This window comes from Diabrotica virgifera, chromosome 7 (genome assembly GCF_917563875.1).
Source record: "Diabrotica virgifera virgifera chromosome 7, PGI_DIABVI_V3a".
In the NCBI taxonomy this organism is placed as follows: domain Eukaryota; kingdom Metazoa; phylum Arthropoda; class Insecta; order Coleoptera; family Chrysomelidae; genus Diabrotica; species Diabrotica virgifera.
Window position 1 is genome coordinate 50,002,777 of NC_065449.1, and position 20,974 is coordinate 50,023,750.

The 20,974-nt window shown below is 32.6% G+C and overlaps 1 protein-coding gene across 1 annotated transcript in view; it reads left to right on the forward strand.

Moving 5' to 3' along the window:
• The window catches only part of LOC126888265 (uncharacterized), a 183,656-nt gene extending 172,127 nt beyond the window's left edge, over positions 1–11,529 (forward strand). Inside the window, exon 4 of the mRNA XM_050656372.1 lies at positions 8,538–11,529. Within this exon, the coding sequence (XP_050512329.1) occupies positions 8,538–8,954 (417 nt within the window). The 3' untranslated portion in view covers positions 8,955–11,529. The remainder of the gene's footprint in view (positions 1–8,537) is intronic.
• Positions 11,530–20,974: the final 9,445 nt, after the last annotated feature.

Below are 20,974 nucleotides of genomic sequence, written 5' to 3' on the forward strand. Positions count from 1 at the left end.
TAAAGATAAACTTGATGACGTTTTAAACAAAAATGAGGGTTTCACTTTATTGCGTTCAATAAATAATATAATCAATTTTGGAAACTTCGATGAAAATATTAATATGGATCCGTCTCTAATAGCAAAGTTTAAATATGCCCCAATTACATCTTGTGACGTTGAGAGATCTTTTTCTGCCTATAAACAAATATTAACAGATAGAAGACATAATATTAGTTTAGAAAATATGAATCAATATATGATTATTTATTGTAACAATAAAAATATGTAAATTTGTTTTATTGTACTCTTTTTATAATATTAGTTTAGAAAATATGAATCAATATTGTAACAATAAAAATATGTACATTTATTTTATTGTACTCTTATTTATCTTGTGGTCAAAATAAAATATTTTGCCGTTTTATTTGTCACAAAACCTGAAGTTAAAAAAATATATTAAGAAATAATAATACAATTTGGTTTAAATTCAAACCTATTTATTTATTTTTATTATTTTTTATTTATTTATGTATTTAACGTAAACCATAAAATTATTCATATAAAAATAAGTGCATATATAAATGCATATTTGCATGTTAATTGTGCATATTCAGCTTGTTTTAAAATGCATATTGCATGCATATTTTAGACATTTTTTAGTGCATATTTTCCAGTCTCTAGTTATGCCGGACGGTGGTGTCCAGAAGGCTAAAAAGTCAACAGAGAAGAAAGTTTGATGGATTGTTGTTGGTTCCATAGACATTTACGTGTACTGTCCGTGCTTTGCTCTCGACCAGTCTCCCTAGAAACCCTTGTACAACGACAGGCGAACCTGCGTCCCTCGTCGGCGGTCAGGAGGTGGCTTTGAGCGCAGCGTGGACAGTGAGCGTTCGAGTGGAGAAAATAGTTGCGGCTATTTTCTTGGGACGAACAGGTATAATTGTGCAATGAAGTTGGGAAACCGCAAAAAACCAACTTCTCCCTGTTCGGGGTAGGGAAGAGGATATGTTAAAGGTGGGTGCGGTAGGCTAACGGGGTAGCCTCGAGGATGTTTTCGTACTCTACCGGGAGTTCGTCAATGCATGTTTGCATTAGAGCAGACGGTAAATGAATCTTTTTGTGTTTGGGCTTTCGGTAGAGTACGTGGCCGGAAGATGAACAGGAACATTTGAGAGTTTCTTGTGTGTCGGAGGGGGATCGTTGATTACTTTGATTGTGAAGTTCCTGTTCAGAGAGTTTATTCTCTCGGTGATTTTGGGGATGTTTGAAATGTTATGGATTTCGTTTGAGGGATATCTCCAGTCATATACGCAAGATTCTACGTTCCGCTCGCAACAACCTCTCTTGTTTTGCTCTTGTGCAAAGAGAGTAGAGGCATGACTTGTACTCCATTACGGGTCGAATAAAGGTCTTGTAAGTGTGAATGAGAGTCTTCTTGTGTGTCTTGCCAATTCGTCCAGAGAGAGGGTAGAGAAGTCTGGCCCTGTTCCTTACCCTATCTAAAGTTGCCTTTAGATCTGCGTCCCAGTTAAGAGTCCTGGTGAACAGTACTCCCAAATAGGTCGCAGTCGGGGTAACAACAAGCCTTTCTCCCAACAGTCTCAATGGATATTGGTCGTCTTCATTAATTATGATTCTATGTGACACAGAATGGGCGCGAAACACAATTGTTATTGTTTTGTTCGCGTTCAGCGTGACTCTCCACTTACAACACCATTCTCCGACCCCGTCCAACAGAGCCTGGGCTCTTCTATGGATGAGTCTTGGGTTGTATCGAGAGGTTGTTGTGAGCAGAGCCGTGTCGTCTGCATACAGAAACAGCCGAGCACCTGGGATATTTTGGTTGGTGATATCGCTGTTGTAGATGATGTACAACAGCGGTGCTAGGACTGAACCCTGGGGAACTCCAGCTTGTGGAGTGAAAGGGGTAGACTTTTGCTCGCTTATTTTCACTCTGACAGTTCGGTTGTGGAGGTATAAGTGTACAATTTTGGTAAATTGTAATGGTAGCCCGATGTCCAGAAGTTTCCGAACAAGTCCGTCGTGCCAGACCTGATCGAAAGCCTTCTGCACATCCAGGAATGTGGCTATGGCGAATGAACCATCGTTGATGGTTTGGGTAACTTTGGTTGTGAAATCTATTAATGCATGTTTAGTAGATTTACCAGACTGGAATCCGTATTGGAATTTTGGTATGATGTTGTGGTTTTGGAGAAAGTCATTGAGCCTCTCTTTTAGGGTTAGCTCAAGAACTTTACCCAGAGTGTTGATTAAAGATATTGGTCTGTAGGATTCCACGTCGGTTGGGGGTCTGCCTTTTTTTAAAAGCATGATGGTATTGGCCACTTTCCAAGGAGTAGGAAAGTGGCTATTTTTGAGACATGCATTGAATATTTTAGTTAGAAGAGGGATGATACTCTCTGGAAGTTTTTTGAGGCACCTTCGGTTGATGCCATCAGGTCCGGGAGCGCTGTTTTTGCCAATTTGGCAAAAGCTCTCCGTTTCCCTGTTTGTGAGGGGGTCCATGATAGGATCATAGACTGGAATGTGGTGGTTGAGAGTAACATTTACTATGTATTCTGTGTTGAGTTTAAATAAGCGATCAAAGTTCGGGTTATCTGGGGTTTGAAAATTGTTTTGAAGCGAATTTCTGAATGCTTCGGCTTTCCCTTCTGGGGAATTGACTATGTGATTGTTGACCAACAGATGAGATGGTTGAGATAGTTTCTGTTTTGTTAGGACTTTGAATTTGTGCCAGAATTTACTACCGTCTCTGTAGTCCAGTTTTGAGGTAGCATCTTCCCACCGGCCAGCCGTTAGGTTAGATATCTCTCTCTCTCTTTATCCTGGCGCAGATTCGGTTGAATTCTGTTTTGATTAGTGGATTTCTGTTGGCCTTGTATTGACTTAGAAGACGTCTTTTTTGTTGGATTTTGGCAATGATGTATTGTGGAAGTGCCGGTGATGCATAGGTTATTTGTTTAAGTGGAATTGCGTGCGTGATCGCCTCGGTGATGAGGTTCTCAATTTCGGTTGCACTGGTGTCGATACTATCGTCAGTATCAAGTTCGCCTAACATAGGGAGATTTTGAGTGATGAAATTTTGGAATTCAGTCCAGTTAGCGTGACGATAGTCTCTTATAGTTCTTGGAGGGTTGGGTTGTTTTGGAATTAGTATGTCAAAAGGTCTACCTTTGTGGTGGACTTTTTGTAATCGGTTTTATAATCGTGAGAAGATCCTTTTTTGTCTAAAACTGTTATTTATTTTCCGTTGTATACATATTGTAATATTCTGTTTTTGACAAAATAAACTTTTTGTATTTGTATTTGTATGTAGTTGCATTAAAGGTCCATACTTGTTTAAAACTCCAAAGATGGATATAAATAAAAAAGAATAATGCCCTTAGGTAAGGTATGGACCTTCCCAACACATGGGATGTAACCAACTTAATTTACATCCCACGTGTTGGGAAGGGCATTATTCCTTTTTATTTATATCCATTCTATGGAGTTTTAAACAAGTGTACACCTTTAATGCAATTACATAACATTTAAAGGGTTTTCACCCTAGTATTTCTTTGGTGGCTCAGCTGGCATTCAACCTGTCTAATAAAACACTGATGATGATTTTTTAATAAAATCGAAAACGTTTTGTGATGTAGCCCCTACAGGGATTTAAAAAAATATGTACCTTTTACAAAGGATATTTTTCTAATATTTTGATTAATTTTATGTTCTCATAAACGTCAATGAACTTAACAAAATCTTCACGAATGTTGTTATTGTATGTATATCAAATTTAGAGAAAGCTGTTCCATGTGGGATATAGCCCGATCAGGGAACGCAAAAATTTACGAAAACCTGCAAAAAAATAAAGGAAGGATGAAAATTTGGGAATAGGTAGTTGAAATTGTCTATTATTATATAAGAAAAAGTTTACAATTCTACATCCCCTCCATTTTACAAAAATTGGAAAGTACGTGGTGAAAATTTTTTTCTCGGAGCTGAAAAAATATACGTTCAAAATAAGTCCGGAATTGGATAAAATAACTAATTCTAAGTACCTTTTGTTCTATAGAGCTTTTTTACTAAGTCAATATTTTTCGAGTTATTTGCAAGTGAATGTGTTCTCATTTTTAACAAAAAAAAAAAAATGTTTTTGGACGGTTTTTCGGAGATAACTCAAAAAGTAAGTATTTTAGAAAAAAAAAATATTCTTACTAAAAATATAGCTTGTAAGAATTGAAAAAAATGGTGTATGCTTGTGGTCTGCAGACCCAGTAGGAGAAGAGTTGCAGCTAATGAAATGTAGGTTCTTCTTCGTCAAATTCCAAATCGAATATTTCAATGTGAAATAACCAAAAAAACGGAGCACTTTTCGGGGAAAATTCATTACAACTTTTTTAAAGTATTTAAAAAAAGGTTTATTTTTGTTTAAAAAAACTTCTAACATTAAAAGTAAGTGAGTTACGCTCAAAATATTGTTGGTCCATTTTATTTTTTGGTAAAAAAATGGCGAAACTCACCCCTTATTTAGCTTCTCAAATAAAATTAATCGTTACCGATTTAAAAGTTACTTTACTTATCTATTGTTTATATTATCTATAAGTTTCATTGGTTCAAAGTGCTCAGTTTTGAAAAAAAAAATTGGGTTTAAAATAAAACATTTTTTTTTAATTTTGAAAAAAATCTTAATTGTTTATGGAATTAACTTAAAAACAATTAGGAATACCAAAAATCTCAAAGAGTAATAAAATGTACCTTTTGCTTTTCTGAATAATTTTGATTTTTTGTTTTCTTATTAGACAAAGATTGGTTATGCTATGGCTGTTCAAAATTTGCCTACACTCGTGATTAGTTACTCGTTCAAACAATTTTAACTACAGCTTTTTCAAAATGAAGCACTTTGAACCGATGAAACTTACAGATCATATAAATAATACATAGACAAAGTAACTTGTGAAGTGGTAATAGAGAGATATCGCAAATGCATTTTTATCGCACGCTAATAGCGGAATATGCTACTTTGACATGTACGCAAGCGCAGAATGAATGTTACGCTAATACCGGATAGCGTGTCCCGCTATTTAGGTTGAAATAAGGGACGGTAATAACGTTAACGCTAATTTGACATTTGGGATGAAACATAAAAATAATGTATAGAATACAAATTTTATAAACTAAATACTGTGAATCATCGTATGTTGAGAAACACGGGCATTTTTATTTTGTCTACAATAGACTACTTTTTGTGGTTAGGATATTATTTATTCAGATATTTTATATTATTTTTATACTAACTATTTATATTTATTGTTGGTTAAATCATTAAAATTAAAATGCATGTCAACCAGCTCAATATCCAAATTCATTTTTCAATAAAAAACAATTACAGTATTCCTCAAAACTAATTTCTAGGTTACATTGTAATACCAAACGTCGGTTGTCATAATAACGTTAAGCCCCGCCCCAGAACATTTGCGATAACTCTCTTGTTGCCTGTGCTGAAATAGAACGTTATACGTTATTTACGTCTTGACACGATATTATCGTTTGCATTTGCGATATCTCTCTAATGTTAAAATGTATATGTGATGCTAATTAGGGGGTGTTTTTCGCGATTTTTTTACCAAAAAAATAAAAGAGACCAACAATATTTTGAGCGTAATTCACTTACTTTTAATTTTACAAGTTTTTTTTTAAAACAAAAATAAACCTTTTTTTAAACACTTTAAAAAATTTAAAATGAATTTTCCCCTAAAAGTGCTCCGTTTTTGGGTTATTTCACCTTGAAATATTCGATTTGGAATTTGACGAAGAAGAACCTACTTTTTATTAGCTGCAACTCTGCTTTTACTGGTTCTACAGGCCTCACGTATACACCATTTTTTCAATTTTTTATGGGCTGTATTTTTGCTAAGAATAGTTTTTTCACTAAAATACTTACTTTTTGAGTTATCTCCGAAAAACCGTCCAAAAACATGTTTAAATTTTTTAAACATGAACATATTTACTCGCAAATGACTCGAAAAGTATTGACTTAGTGAAAAAACTCTATAGAAGAAAAATTGTTTAGAATTAGTCATTTTATCCAATTCCGGTCTTACTTTGAATGCATTTTTTTCATCTTTGAGAGGAGGTATTCCCCTCCATTTTTGTAAAATGTAGGGGATGTAGAATAGTAAACTTTTTCTTATATAATAACAGACAATTTCAACTACCTATTCCCAAATTTTCATCCTTCCTTTATTTTTTTCTTTGGGTCATATTGTTCTTTGATCGGGCTAATACATCGGTCGGTTTGTCAAATATGACAGAGTAATAATTTGCACTTTGAACCTGATTCAATAATTTTGTTAAATTATTTCTGCACAACATGTGATCAATTGATTTTCAATGGTGCTACTAATGTATGTTGCTCAGGAAGATGCTGTGGATAGGTTCTGTGTTTAAGAGTGTGTGTAAGAGTCTTATCTCCTAATGCGATTTTAAACCTTAGTAATTCCCCCTTTGCCAGGTCCAGCATCTTCGTTCAGAAGTAAAAGGCCATTATCACGATGATAGATGACAGGCTCTTAGAGGAATATTTTGTCAACGTAAGAATCCTATCGACTCTACTATTGGTCGTAGTCTTTCCCAATTTTCTTGTATCTCTTTAGACCTCTAAGATCTATCTGGTTTATAATGACTGACTTTTGCGGGTTGCGATAACTTTGTAGAAAATCGCAGCCAGTCTGAACGAACTTCTGGTGATATGATGTTTTTTCATGAGTTTGTATGCCTCCGTCTTTGCTCACGAGTGTGGCGAAATACATATGTTAAATGTTTAGTGACAAGGCTTTGGGCTGTCATCCCTTTATTGTGATCATATTTTTCATTAGAAAAATAAAGCGCAATACTTGCAAAATAATCCCTTTTGAATGTCCGAAAGTATTAACCAACTCCTCTGTTTTAAGTGCTGATGACCTAAGTAACGGTTCATTTGTTTTTTATCCTGTATGTTATGTGTACACATGTTATGGAAATTGATACGATTTTAATGGCTGCCAAGATCGTTCTAACAATCGCACTGTGTAAAATTATCAACATTTTGATTTATAAAACATTCTATGTCATTCTTGTCAAAGAGTTTCATAACTCAAAAAATTTTAAAATTATTTTTATTGCACCAAAAATTTAATAAAACTATTAAGAGGAAACAGTAGCGATCAACAGTTAGCGAAAACGCGTTCCAAAATTGCGGCTGTAATTTTGAATATTTTTTCGAGATATTTGGCACACGTATTCATAATATAATAAAGAATGGCGGTACAGAGCCCAATTTGAAAAATATATTAATATGTGGAAATTACTCTGTAATTAAATACAATATTAAAAAAACGAGCCTGTACCGCCATTAAGAAGAACAAAAAAATACACTTTCTTCAAATAAACTTTTTTATCCGATGCCTAGATTTTGTGTCATCTTGGAACTACTAATGAAATAAAAAATTTTAGAAGTTCCAAAATGACACAAAATCTAGGCATCGGATAAAAAAGTGTATTTTTTTGTTCTTCTTAATGGCGGTACAGGCTCGTTTTTTTAATATTTTATTTAATTACAGAGTAATTTCCACATATTAATATATTTTTCAAATTGGGCTCTGTACCGTCATTCTTTATTATATTACGAATACGTGTGCCAAATATCTCGAAAAATATTCAAAATTACAGCCGCAATCTTGGAACGCGTTTTTGCTACCTGTTGATCGCTACTGTTTCCTCTTAAAAGGTGTGACGTCTATGGGTCAAATATTTATCGTTAGATGACACTAGTGTCATTATACGATTATCCAAAATCAACGACGCATCGAACACAAACAGTGTCACATATCGACTTGTACAAAGCGTTTGTCCATCTAAGATGCGTATAAAGCGTCGATTGTAGAGTTAAGACAGTATATGTAATTACTTTATTCAAAACAATCTGCATATGTGCTCCAGAAAGTGACACATTATTACTTATTTATCTTTCTTTTTGCAGTATTTTGTGTTTAATGTTGTAACTGTTATTTAATGTTAGGTCATTAAAAAGTATGTTTGTTAACCAGATAATAATAATAATAATGATATATTGTATACTGCAAGTGTCACTTTTGATAAATAATATTTCGTAAATTTTTCGTTATTTTACCAGTATAGTGTCACAACTCAAAAAAAATGTTTTTTTAATATCTTTAATATACTTAATAGTCTATTTTATAGAGCTTCAAGAACCATTGTAACTGACTAAAATAGTTATTATTCTAATTTTAACAGTTTTTGAATTAAACCAGAAAATTTTGTAGGACAAACTTCGTTTTCTTGAAACTTTGCTTTTTTGATTTATGATACTCTTTGAGCGGGGGTGCGATATATGTATATGTGTTTGAAACTAAAAACATTTGAACTGCAAATATTTAAATTTCTATTTCTTAAATTCGCGGGGGGGGGGTACATGGTCCCTTCCCTGGATACGCCCTTGATCATTACAGCTTTGTAACTTCTTTGACACTTAACGGATATTTTGTTTTCAGGTAGTAGAACGTTTACGTGACATTTATTTCCTTTATTCAAAATGCGCAGTCACAATGAAATTAAGAATCGAGGAAGAAACATTTGAATGGGACCCTGAGTTTAAAGAAGCATATATGCGCTTGACAAGTATGATGTGTTATATAAAGAGAATCCTAAAACTAGCAATAGCGGACTTAACGCCGTTTAAAAATCCATATGATTACATACCTAAGGACGATATAGCCCCCCTCAAAGACAACGAGCGAGACAAACAAACCATAAGAGACTACGCATTCATGAATTATTATATTAAAACATCGAAATATGTTGTGGAATTGCTAAAAGTATACGAATCTTATGTGAACGCAGGCGCTTTCCCCCTTGTAGTAGAGCCAGAACTTGTAGAACAAGAAAGGGAAAAGAGAAGGAGAAGATAATAAGTAAATTTAACAATACAATACTAATTCTTAAATATCGGTAGTCCCCAGTAGTGCAGGCAGCGAGGGTATTTGTCTCCGAATGACATCCTACTGCATCAATTTACATATTTTCACTGTAAGTATGGAATAGCTCCAGAAACAAAGTCTAACCTTTATTAAATGGCGCTTTTATTTTGGGGGTGGAAAATTTTTTGGTCCAAATAACCACGAAAGTGACTAGAGAACCTAATTCTAAGCCAAAACTCTTCTATATATTTTTTTGAAAACTCACATTTTACACTGTACTTTTGAAAACACTTTTTGGGTTATTCGTGGTTGAAAATATGCCATTTTCGTTGAAAAATTACCCCTTTTCGGACGGTTTTTGTGTGTTCAACTAACGAAAAAAACTATACGAAACATTTTTATAGCTTATGAAAAATCAAAGAAAATAACTTCATAAATCTTCTATTTATAATACAAAAAAAAAAATAAGATGCGGAAGGTGAAAAAAAATTTTTTTATTGGTGCATGCTCAAATCGGTGTATTCAACTTAAAATAACAGGAAAATATTCGATTTCCGGGTATAATGATACAAATAATTTTGTAGTGCTTGAAATGACCTTTAAAGTGAGCACTGTTAAATGTCGGTTACGTTCAAACTATGCGTGATATATGGTGCAAAAAATTGATGACTAATATATTTTAAAGAAAAATGAGAAGTTTATTTAACCCCTCATCCACCAGAATTTAAAAGCATCGTTTTCCTTCTACAATACCTTTTATTATAGCGTTACTCCTTCAAAAAGTTGAACGGGTTTAAAATAGATGGATTTTGAGAAAAATAAAACCAAATTATAGAGCACGTTTTTGAATTTTCTTAAAAATCTTCATGTAACTCGAAAATGATAAGAGATACGAAAAAGAACAGTACAAAAATATATGGTTTTTCAGTTAACACTTCGTTTTTTATTACTGGAGGTCTGGAGGTATCTCTTTATCGTTTTCTAGTTACATGGAGAAAAAGGAAAATTTTTAAGGAAATTTAAATATGCGTTATATAACTTGATTTTATTTTTTTCAAAAACCATGCCCTTTAAATTCGTCCAACTTTTTGAACATAGAAATAACACTATAATAAAAGGTATTGTAGAAGTAAAACGATGCATTTAAATCTGGTGGATGATGCGTTAAATATACTTTTCATTTTATCTTAAAATAAATTAGTCATCAATTTTGTTTACACCATATCTCGCTAAGTTTGTACGTAATCGACATTTAGCAGTGCCCAAGTTAAAGATCTTTTCAAGCACTACAAAAGGTATGGATAGCATTATACCTAGTATGACCAACTCCAATTCAGTCGAATCCTGGACAATGCTGAAAAAAATACCTAAAATCCGGGACTTTTCAATGAAAATCGGGCCATTGTTTTTTTCAGAAGACGATAATTATAATACTTCTTCTTCTCGTTGTCCTTATGCCCAATAAGAGCGTCAGATTTTGCTATCACCAGTATCACCTATCTATCTTTTACCCATTTCTTCCACGCCTTCCGGTCTCCTACTGTTTCTTTTATCTGTTGCACTGTTTTCCCTCTCTTGGTCCCGATTTCCTCGATTTGTTCCATCCCACCCCTTTCTAGGTCTGCCCCTTCATTTATTCCCCCGTCTTTTCGCATCTGTCACCTTCTTTACTAGTCTGTTCTCGTTCATTCTAGTTATATGTCCAAATCAATTCAGTTTCCTTTTTTCATTTTTGTCTCTATTGGTTTTAGCCTTAGCACGTTGGCTTTAGGCCTTAGCACGTTTTTTATGTTTTAGTTCCTTTCCCTGTCCAGCTTCATCTTTCCAGCTACTTTTCTCAGCTGCTTCATTTCTGCTGCATTTATGGCACTTTCATGTCTTTTACTTGTAACCCATGTCTCGCTTGCATATAGAAGAGTTGGTACTGTGATTGTATTATAATACCTACATGTATTTTTGTTTCTTGGCTGATTTCCCTTTTTCCCAGTATCGTATTATTAATCTCATAATATATTCTCGTAGCTTTCTTTGTCCTATTTGCAATGTCTAAGTGTAGCTTTCCGTCGTTCGAGAAAAATTAAAATTAAATTAAAATGCAGAAACGAAAAAAAGTCCACCGTTTTAGTTTTCGTAGAACTATAATAATACCACGATATAAAATGCATGCGGTTTTGGATGTAGTGTTAGTCTAGAAATTGTCGACTTTTTTCGTCCCACCAATTCAATTTGCTGTGAATTATTTGAAGAATAACGTATTCAAAATTTCAAAATAGAATTTTATCAAAACGTTGAAAATTCGGATGGCTAGGAAGACTTGTCCGGGACGCCGGGACACGACTTTTTATTTCGGGCCATGTCCCGGATTTTTCGGACTAGTTGGTCACACTAATTATACCCCTAAATTCGACCATTTTTCTGTTATTTTAATTTGAATACACCGATTTGAGCATGCACCAAAAAAAACTTTTTTCACCTACCACATCTTTTTTCGTATTATAACTAGAAGATTTTAAGAAATTAATCTTTTTGATTTTTCATAAGCTACAAAAATATTTTATACAGTGATGAGCGCGCTAATAACCAGCAAAATAACGGAAAAGATGGAAAACACATTAAGTTGTGAGATAAAAAGAAATGAGACTAGTGAAGGTGGGAGATTTAGAGATAAAAACTTATAAATTTACATTTTACTTACCGGAGGGACCGCAGACGTTCGGATACAATTAGCGTCTCTTTGCAAAGACAATGACGTCGACTTTGCAAAGTAACAAGACACTTACTCAACACACATACTACACATTACACCGAGTTAGTGATAAGATATACAATTACGTGGCTAAAGGTTCTAGTTCTAAACCAAGGCCAGAATCAAAGAAAAAAAAACATTTTACTTATTGTTTCCCACCTTTAGACGTATCGGACAAGTTTGGCAACTGTCCCTGTCACACTGACAGTTTTAGTTGACATACTCCTCTGATAGTCTAAAGGTGGGAAACAATAAATAGAATGTAAGTTTATAGGTTTTTATCGCTAAATCTCCCATCTCCACTAGTTTCATTTCTTTTGATCTTACAACTTAATATGTTTTCCTTCTTTTGCGATATTTTGCCGGTTATAGTGCGCCCATCACTGTATAGTTTTTTTCGTATGTATTTTTTTCAGATGTATAATTTTTAATAGTGGTGTCACTGAAGGTGGATATGAGCTATTACCTCCGATTTCGTTCAACCTCCATCGATTTGCGTGAAAATTGGTGAGTGGTTAGAGGATATCTCAAGAAATAAAGGTGACATGGAGCCAACTTGCGCTTTTTGTTGTATAAAGTTTGTTGTATAAAATTTGTTATATAAAGTTATTAAAATAAATCAAAACTTTTTGAGTTATTAAAGATCAAAAATTTTAATTTTTCGGAAGAAAAATGCATGTTTTTAACCGATTTTTCATAGATAACTCAAAAACTATAAGTTTTTACAAAAAAGTTATTATTACCAAAATTGAAGCTAATAAAAAATTAAATAAACTACTTACTAAACAAACCTTTTAGTATTAACTAAAAATAAGTTATAGGTAATTGGTACCCAAATCTAAGTATTCAAGCTTAAATTACGGGAAAATGGTGCATTTTATAATATAAACTTATTAAACATTTATGAAAGTAATTAGAAATATATATCAAATGAGATACAGAACAAGTTAATAGCATTAAAATTTATGCTCCAAAAATTTTTCAAACTTCATCTTTTAAAATTTTTTCCAAAAAATGTTATCTTTTTTTTAATAACTCCGTTAATTTCTAAGATATTAGGTTTATCTAAAAACGGTTTGAAAGGTAATTCCAAAGGCTAACAAAACGCGTTGAATTTTATCTTTCAAACCCCTTACTTTTTTAAAAATCAAAGATTAAATGGCCACGGTTACATGGTTCTTGCAGCAAAATTTAAGCTTTAAACGTTTCTATCTCGGTTATTTTTCACCCTACATAATGGAAAAATATATAATATTTAATGTCGAAAAAACTAAAATTTGGTTATTTACTATTTTTTACGTATACTGAGTATTTTTATAGTTATTATCAAAAGAAAATGAAAATGACGATAATTTTAAAAATTTTTATTTTTTTAAATTATTTTATTTTTTCAAAAATATGCATTCTAAACCGGTTAAAATTGTTAAAATCATTACTTATGCTAACACAAAGTTTTTGTAATGATTACTATAAACTTTAATTTTTGTGGAAATGGGAAAACCTAAAAAATTCAAAAGGGTTCTCTTAGTTCCATCATAACTTGCTTAATTTTGATGCTATTAACTCTTTTTTGAGCTCATTTGTTAGGTATTCTGAGGTACTTTGATAAGTCTTTAACAGGTATATTTTATAAAATGCATCGTTTTTCCGTTATTTAAGCTTGAATACTTAGATTTGAGTACTCATCGAAAAAAATATACATTCCATTGACTGTAACTCACTTTGAATTAAATAACATTAGATTAGTACTTTGAGTAAACAGTGTATTCAATTTTTTATTGTCTTCAATTTTGGTAAGAATAACTTTTTTGTAAAAGCTAATAGTTTTTGGGTTATACGTGAAAAACAGCTTTAAAATATGCGTTTTTTTACGAAAAAATGAAATTTTTGATCTTTAATAACTCAAAAAGTATTGATTTATGTTAATAACTTAATATAACAAATTTTGCTTAAAATTTGTCCCTCTATCAGTTTATGGTATTATTTTTAATAAAATAATTTTCACCCCAGAAAAGGGGTGGCATCCACCCCCAGTGTAAAAGCGCAAGTTGGCATCATGTCACCTTTGTTCCTTGAGGTATCCTCTAACTGCTCACCAATTTTCATAAAAATCGATGGAGGTTCAACGAAATTGTAAGTGAAAACCTTCAGTGACTGCACTATAAGTAATTCACCAAAACCGTCCGAAAAGGTGTAGGTCTGGATCCCGCGTATGAAAAAAAAGTTGATTAATAGCAAGCTGAAAATTTGTTAATAGCTTAAGGGTGTCTAGTCGGATAAACTTTGATATATGGGAACACTGTAACAGGGGCAGTTTTAATTGTGGAACAGGTTAAAAATTTGGAACGGTCAGACCACGAAAACGGCACATTTATTTTGTCCGACAGAACAGAATTAAACTCTCCGAACAGAGATTAAACTCTCATGCAAAAATCAGACTGCTATTTATCACCTGTCATAATTCCTGTCATTTGACATATTCTACATGTTCCACTCATTAAAACGCCCATTTGGTGATAAATAGCAGTCTGATTTTTGCATGAGAGTTTAATCTCTGTTAGGAGTGTTTAAGTCTGTTCTGTCGGACAAAATACATGTGCTGTTTTCGTGGTCTGACCATTCCAAATTTCTAACCTGTTCCACAATTAAAACTTCCCCTGTTCCAGTGTTCCCATATATCAAAGTTTGTCCGACTAGACACCCTTAAGCTATTAACAAATTTTCAGCTTGCTATTAATCAACTTTTTTTTCATACGCGGGATCCAGACCTAGTGACATTTTTCAACGAAAATTTTCTTTTTTCACGAATAACGCAAAAGGTATTGAATTTTCAAAAAAATGTAGAACAGTTTTTGTTTAGACTTAGGTTCGCTAGCTACTCGCGTAGATATTTTGGCCAAAAAATTTTCCACCCCGAGAAGGCTAGAAGCGCACATCGGCATTGGGGATGCTTTTGAATTAGGATATAAGTAGAGGCTATTCCCATAATAGTCTAAGAGCTAGTGAACCCTCCGACTAACGGTCGTCCTGTAAGGCTAGAAATTTGTCTAGTGGTAATTCATGGCACACTAAGGCTAAAAACCATGACCTGGCAGGCATCAGCCGTGCACGTGTATCTACCAGGTGAATCGAAAAGTGCAAATTTAGGGGGTAAAATAAACTTTCTCCTATAAAGTTTAAATTTAAGTATGTGTTTGAGTAAGTCGTTTAGAAGAAATGTGTGCAATGACAGGCGATTCTGAACAGCATAAGACCTTGCCAGGCGAGGGAAAAGATTATGGGTTTTTCCTAGAATTATTATTTTTGCATCCAACAAAGTTTTTTTAGGTTTTTTGAACCATTCCAAACAGAAAAGGTCTTTGGTGATTTTTCTCTTAAGTTAATAGTTTTTGTTATATAAGCGATTAAAAATTTTGAAAATTGCGAAATCGCCCATTTTTAACCCTAAATCGGAGATTTAACTAAAAATTTCAATGTTGCCAAGGTAGGTAGATATTCTTTAAACATTGATTGATGAAATCCCGAAGAGTTTTTTGCAATACAATATCGAAAACCCCTTTGTTTTTTAATTGCTAATCAAGCGGGCGCGACACTGTAGTATAAGTGAGGACGTTTGAGTTTGCATAAATTCATTATCTCGAGAAAGGGCCAATTTGAAGAGAAATCCTCAGACAGGTCGATTTTTATTTTTAAATTAGGACTTTTTGGCATATATATAATACTAGTGACGTCATCCGTCTAGGCGTGATGACGTAATCGATGATTTTTTTAAATGAGAGTAGGGGTTGTTTTATAGCTCATTTGAAAGGTTATTTTTAATTTTCTATTCAGTAATATAGACATTAACATAATTATTTATACAGGGTGTACAAATAATTTTTTTAATTAAATTATTTAGACAAAAGGAAGAAAAAATTGTGTGTACACCCGGTTAAAATAATTATGTTAAGGTTTATATTACTGAATAGATAATTAAATAACCTTTCAAATGAGCAATCACACAACCCCTACTCTCATTTAAAAAATCATCGATTACGTCATCACGCCCAGATAGATGACGTCACTAGTATTATATATGTATATGCCAAAAAGTCCTAATTTAAAAATAAAAATCGACCTGTCTGAGGACTTCTCTTCAAATTTGTCCATTCTCGAGATAATGAATTTTATGCAAACTCAAATGTCCTCATTTATTATACTACAGTGTCGCGACCGCTTGATTAGCAATTAAAATACAAAGGGGTTTTCAAAATTGTATTGCAAAAAACTCTTCGGGATTTCATCAATCAATGTTTAAAGAATATCTACCTACCTTGGCAACACTGAAATTTTTAGTTAAATGTACGATTTAGGGTTAAAAATGGCCAATTTCGCAATTTTCAAAATTTTTAATCGCTTATATAACAAACCTAAGAAAAAAAATCACTGAAGACATTTTCTGTTTGAAATGATTCAAAAGACCTAAAAAACTTTGTTCGATGCAAAAAAGATAATTTTAGGAAAAACCCCTAATCTTTCCTCTCGCCTGGCAAGGTCTTATGCTCTTCAGAATCGCCTGTCATTATACACATTTCTTCTAAATGACTTACTCAAACACATACTTAAATTTAAACTTTACAGGAGAAAGTTTATGTTACCCCCTAAATTTGCACTTTTCGATTCACCTGGTAGATACACGTGCACGGCTGATGCCTGCCAGGTCATGGTTGTTAGCCTTGGTGTGCTGTGAATTATCACTAGACAAATTTCTAGCCTTACAGGACGACCGTTAGTCGGAGGGTTCACTAGCTCTTAGACTATAATTTCATCAAAATACACGCAGTAGAATAAAATTTGGAGGTAATAACCTGTTTTTGCTCTCATTGACTGGCGTACATTTTTAAGACCTCTGTAATCATTGTCAAAAAATAACGGTGTACTGGGGACTATAGGATGTATATTTATTTCTTTATAACTTATTTTATTTCTACTGTCCTTCTTCGTTTTCTTCTTCTTTTTTCCTTCCAAAAAGTAAGGAAAAAAAGGAAAAAAAACAAAGTTTTCCTTCCGTCGTTTTCGTGGTCTTTCCACTGAGCTTCTTTCTATTGGGGAACCGTTTCTCACCCTCCTTGTCATTCGGTGTATGTGGTGGTTCCATTCTTCTGTTTCTTACGCAGGTATTAATGTTCTCACCCTTGCATTTCCGTCGTATATTATATTCCAGTAAATATCATATATATTCCAGTAAATGAACGGGAAATACGGCGATACCGTGTAATTTTCAGGGGCAACTCCGAATTACATGAAAATTTCGATTTAGGTTCTACTTACCCTCCACTTCAAAGTTGAAAGTGTGCCGTTGGTTGCTTTTACTTAAGGGGTGACAGTCACTCCTTCCCGGGGGTGAAAAAACATACGTTCAAGATAAGACCAAAAATAGATAAACTGACTGATTTTAAGCAACTTTTGTTCTATAGAGGTTTTTATATATTATAAGTCAATACTTTTCGAATTATTTGCTTTTGAAAATGTTTTTCAGACTGTTTTTCGCAAACAACTCAAAAAGTAAATATTTTATCGAAAAACATATCCTTAGCAAAAGTGTAGGTTATAAACAACCAAAAGAAATTATGTATCAGTAAAGTCTATCAATCGAGTAAAAACAAAGTTGTTGCTTATGAAAAGTACGTTCTTATTCGTCTAATTCCAAATCGAATATTTCAAGGTAAAATCACCGAAAAATTAATCACTTTTCGGGAAAAACCCATTCAAACTTTTTTAAAGTGTTTATAAAAAGCTTTATTTTAATTGTGTTTATAAAAGTTTCTAGCATAAAAATAAGCGAGTTACGCGCAAAATAAAGTGGGCCCTCTTTTTTTATAAAAAAATCATGGAAAATCTCCCCGTGTTTAGCTCCCCAAATGAAATTAATTGCTACCGCTTTACAAACAACTTACTTACTTATTTATTTTTTATACGATCTGTCTGTCTCACAGGTTTAAAGTGCCTATTTTTGAAAGGGTTATAATTGAAAAAGCTTAAACGGGTCACTAATCACGAGTGTACGCAAATTTTGAACAGCCATATCTTAACCAATTTTTGTCTTACGGAAAAACAAAATGAAACTAGCATATGTATTAGAACAAGACCTACATTTTATGTAGGTTATTTTGAAAATAGGAAAGTTTTCAAAAATTTTTAGAAATTTTTTTTGCTATAAAACCAATTTTTTTCAAAAATAAGCACTTTAAACCAATCAGACTTATAGATCATATAAACAATACACATACAGTTAAAATAAATGGTTAACGATTAATTTTATTTAGGGTGCTAAATAGAGGGAGGCTTTCACGATTTGTTTAACCAAAAAAAGCGGACAACATTTTTTTCAGGGTAACGCGTTTATTTTTGATGCTATAAACTTTTGTAAAAAACAAATAAAAAGCTTTTTTTTAGTTACTTTAAAAATGTTAATAAGCTTTTCCCGAAAATGCTTAATTTTTCGGTGATTTCGCGTTGAATTATTCGATTTGGAATTGGACGAATAAGAACGTATTTTTCATGAGCTACAACTTTGCTTTTTCTCAATCTATAGACTTTACTGATACACCATTTTTTTCGTTTTTTAATAAGCCACACTTTTGTTAAGAATATTTTTTCGATAAAATATTTCCTTTTTGAGTTATTTGCGAAAAACAGTCTGAAAACGTAGTTTTTTGTCGAAAAATCAACATTTTCAATCGCGAATAACTCGAAAAGTATTGACTTACGTAAAAAACTTTATGGGATGAAAGTTGCTTATAATCTGTCAGTTTATCCATTTCTGGGCTTATTTTAAACAGGCGTTTTTCACCCCCCGAGAAGGAATGACTGTCACCCCCAAAGTAAAAGCAACCAACGGCACAAATTCAACTTTGAAGTGGAGGGTAAGTAGAACCTAAATCCAAATTTTCATGCAATTCGGACAATTCGGAGTTGCCCCTGAAAATTACACTCAAAAACGGTCATTTATTGGGCTATTATGTAATATTCTAGCTTTGTCCCATATCTACTTAGGATTGATTTATCGAAGGGTTTTCATCTCACTTGTTTCTAACGTTCCTTTTGTCCTCTCTGTGCCAGGTTCTATTTCTGCCGTGTACGTCAGTATTGATCTGATGACTGTTTTAAAAATTCTACCTTTCATTTATTTCCCGATATATTTATTTCTCCATATTGGTTTATTCAGGCAACCTGCGGCTCTATTTGCTCTATTCACTTGATCTTCCACTTGCATTTCTCGATTTCCGTATCTAGATAGTGCAATTCCTAGATATTTTAACTCAATCACTTGTTATCTTACCCTCTAGCTCTAATTTACATTTTAGTAGATTTGCTGCTTTAACCATATTTTGTAATTTTTTGAGGAAATTAACATGTTTAAATTTTTGGCCTTAATACTAAAGTTGTGCAGCATACGTTGTAAATAATAATCATTTGAGAGATTAGTATTGCATACAGGGTGGGGCATTAGTGTGACAAAGTCCAATTACCCGTTTGTCGTAAGAGATACAAAAAAAGTTATTTAGGAAAAAGTTGGGGCACGAATAGAACCATAATCCAAAAATATTTTCAGATATACAGGGTCACACGTATTGACAGGGTGACACAAACTTATGTTTTTTAAATGAAACACCCTGTATATTTTTACATATTTGGATTCTCCCCGATGTCTTCGTTCACAAAATATAGCGATTTGTAATATTATACGAGGTAATTTAAAAGATAATTACGTTCTATTGTTAATTTCGTAGCAACATTAACACCCTGTATAATTGTAGTGATATGACATCAAAGTTTCTATTTATGGTCAAACGATTTTTAATATAGTCACTATTGTTAAACATTAATAATATAGCGAAAAGTTTAATATTAATATACAGGGTTGGTCAAAAGCCGGAATGAGTATTTTCTGAGTTTTCTTAAATGGAACACCCTGTATTTTAGTATTCTAGTGAAATTATATTTTATGGAACTTTTTTATTTCTTAAGCATTCCCTATACTTAAGTGCTTTAATTTTTGAGTTCTTCGTGATTATTTAATCCAAACATTAATTTCAACAAAAATTACGTGAAATTTTATTAGGTGGCTGTGCAAATATTCAATCAAAAATAATTTTTCAGAAAAAAAGTGGATATTAATCTAGAGTGATCCTTAATTTATTAATATTGGATGAAATAGCCAAATAACTACGTAGTTAATATTGTTGGTGTGTAAAATATGAATAAAAACATATTAGATTCCACCTTGTGGGCTATGACAATAAATTGGCTAAAACATTTGACATTATACTATTTATATATTTCCAGTTGCTTTGTTACCATTACTCATTGCCATTCTCATTAACATTGAGAGATGGAAAGAACTAGCATTGGACAGAAGGAGATGGAGAGAGGTGATGAAGGAGTTTATAAAAAGATTGAAGTGTATTTAAATAAAATTTATAAGTTTTATAAGTTATGTAAGTTATACTAAGTTATTTATTATATTATTTATGTAATCAGAAATGTAAACATTTTAGACCTAGGCCTACAAGGCCTGTTGCGCTTAATAAATAAATAAATTGTTACCATTACTAATATTAATTTTTTTAATAACTAACTGATGAATAACTGATTAAAATGGTTTTTGTGCTAGGAGAGTATAAAAAAAATGTGCTACTAGCAATAAGAATTTCTCATCAGCAATTCCATGATACACGAAAACCAAGAAGATAAACTTTAGAAAGTATACTAAAACGGTTTCAACAGACTGGGTACTTAAATTACTAGAGACCTGATCGAATAAAAACTATTGTAATTGAATAAAATGAATTAAATGTAATCCTTAGTATAACTGAGGATCTGCATATTAGGAAGAACGTTCTTATAATCTAACTTATCTATACCTAGACTGTTGAAATCGTTTTAGTGTACTTTCAAAAGTCTCTCTTCTTGGTTTTCGTCTATCAGGGAATTGCTGATGAAAAATTATTATTGCTAGTAGCACATTTTTGTTATACTCTTCTAGCACAAACAACATTGTGATCAATTACTCATCAGTTACTCATTTGCAAAATTCATACTAGTAATGATAACAAAGCAACTGGAACTATTAAAATAGTATAATTTCAAATGTTTTAGCAAATTTATTGTCATAGCCAACTAGGTAGAATCTTGTATGCTTTTAATATTTTATACGCACCAACAATCTTAACTACGTAGGCATTTGGATATCTCATCCAAAATTAATAAATTATGGGTCAGT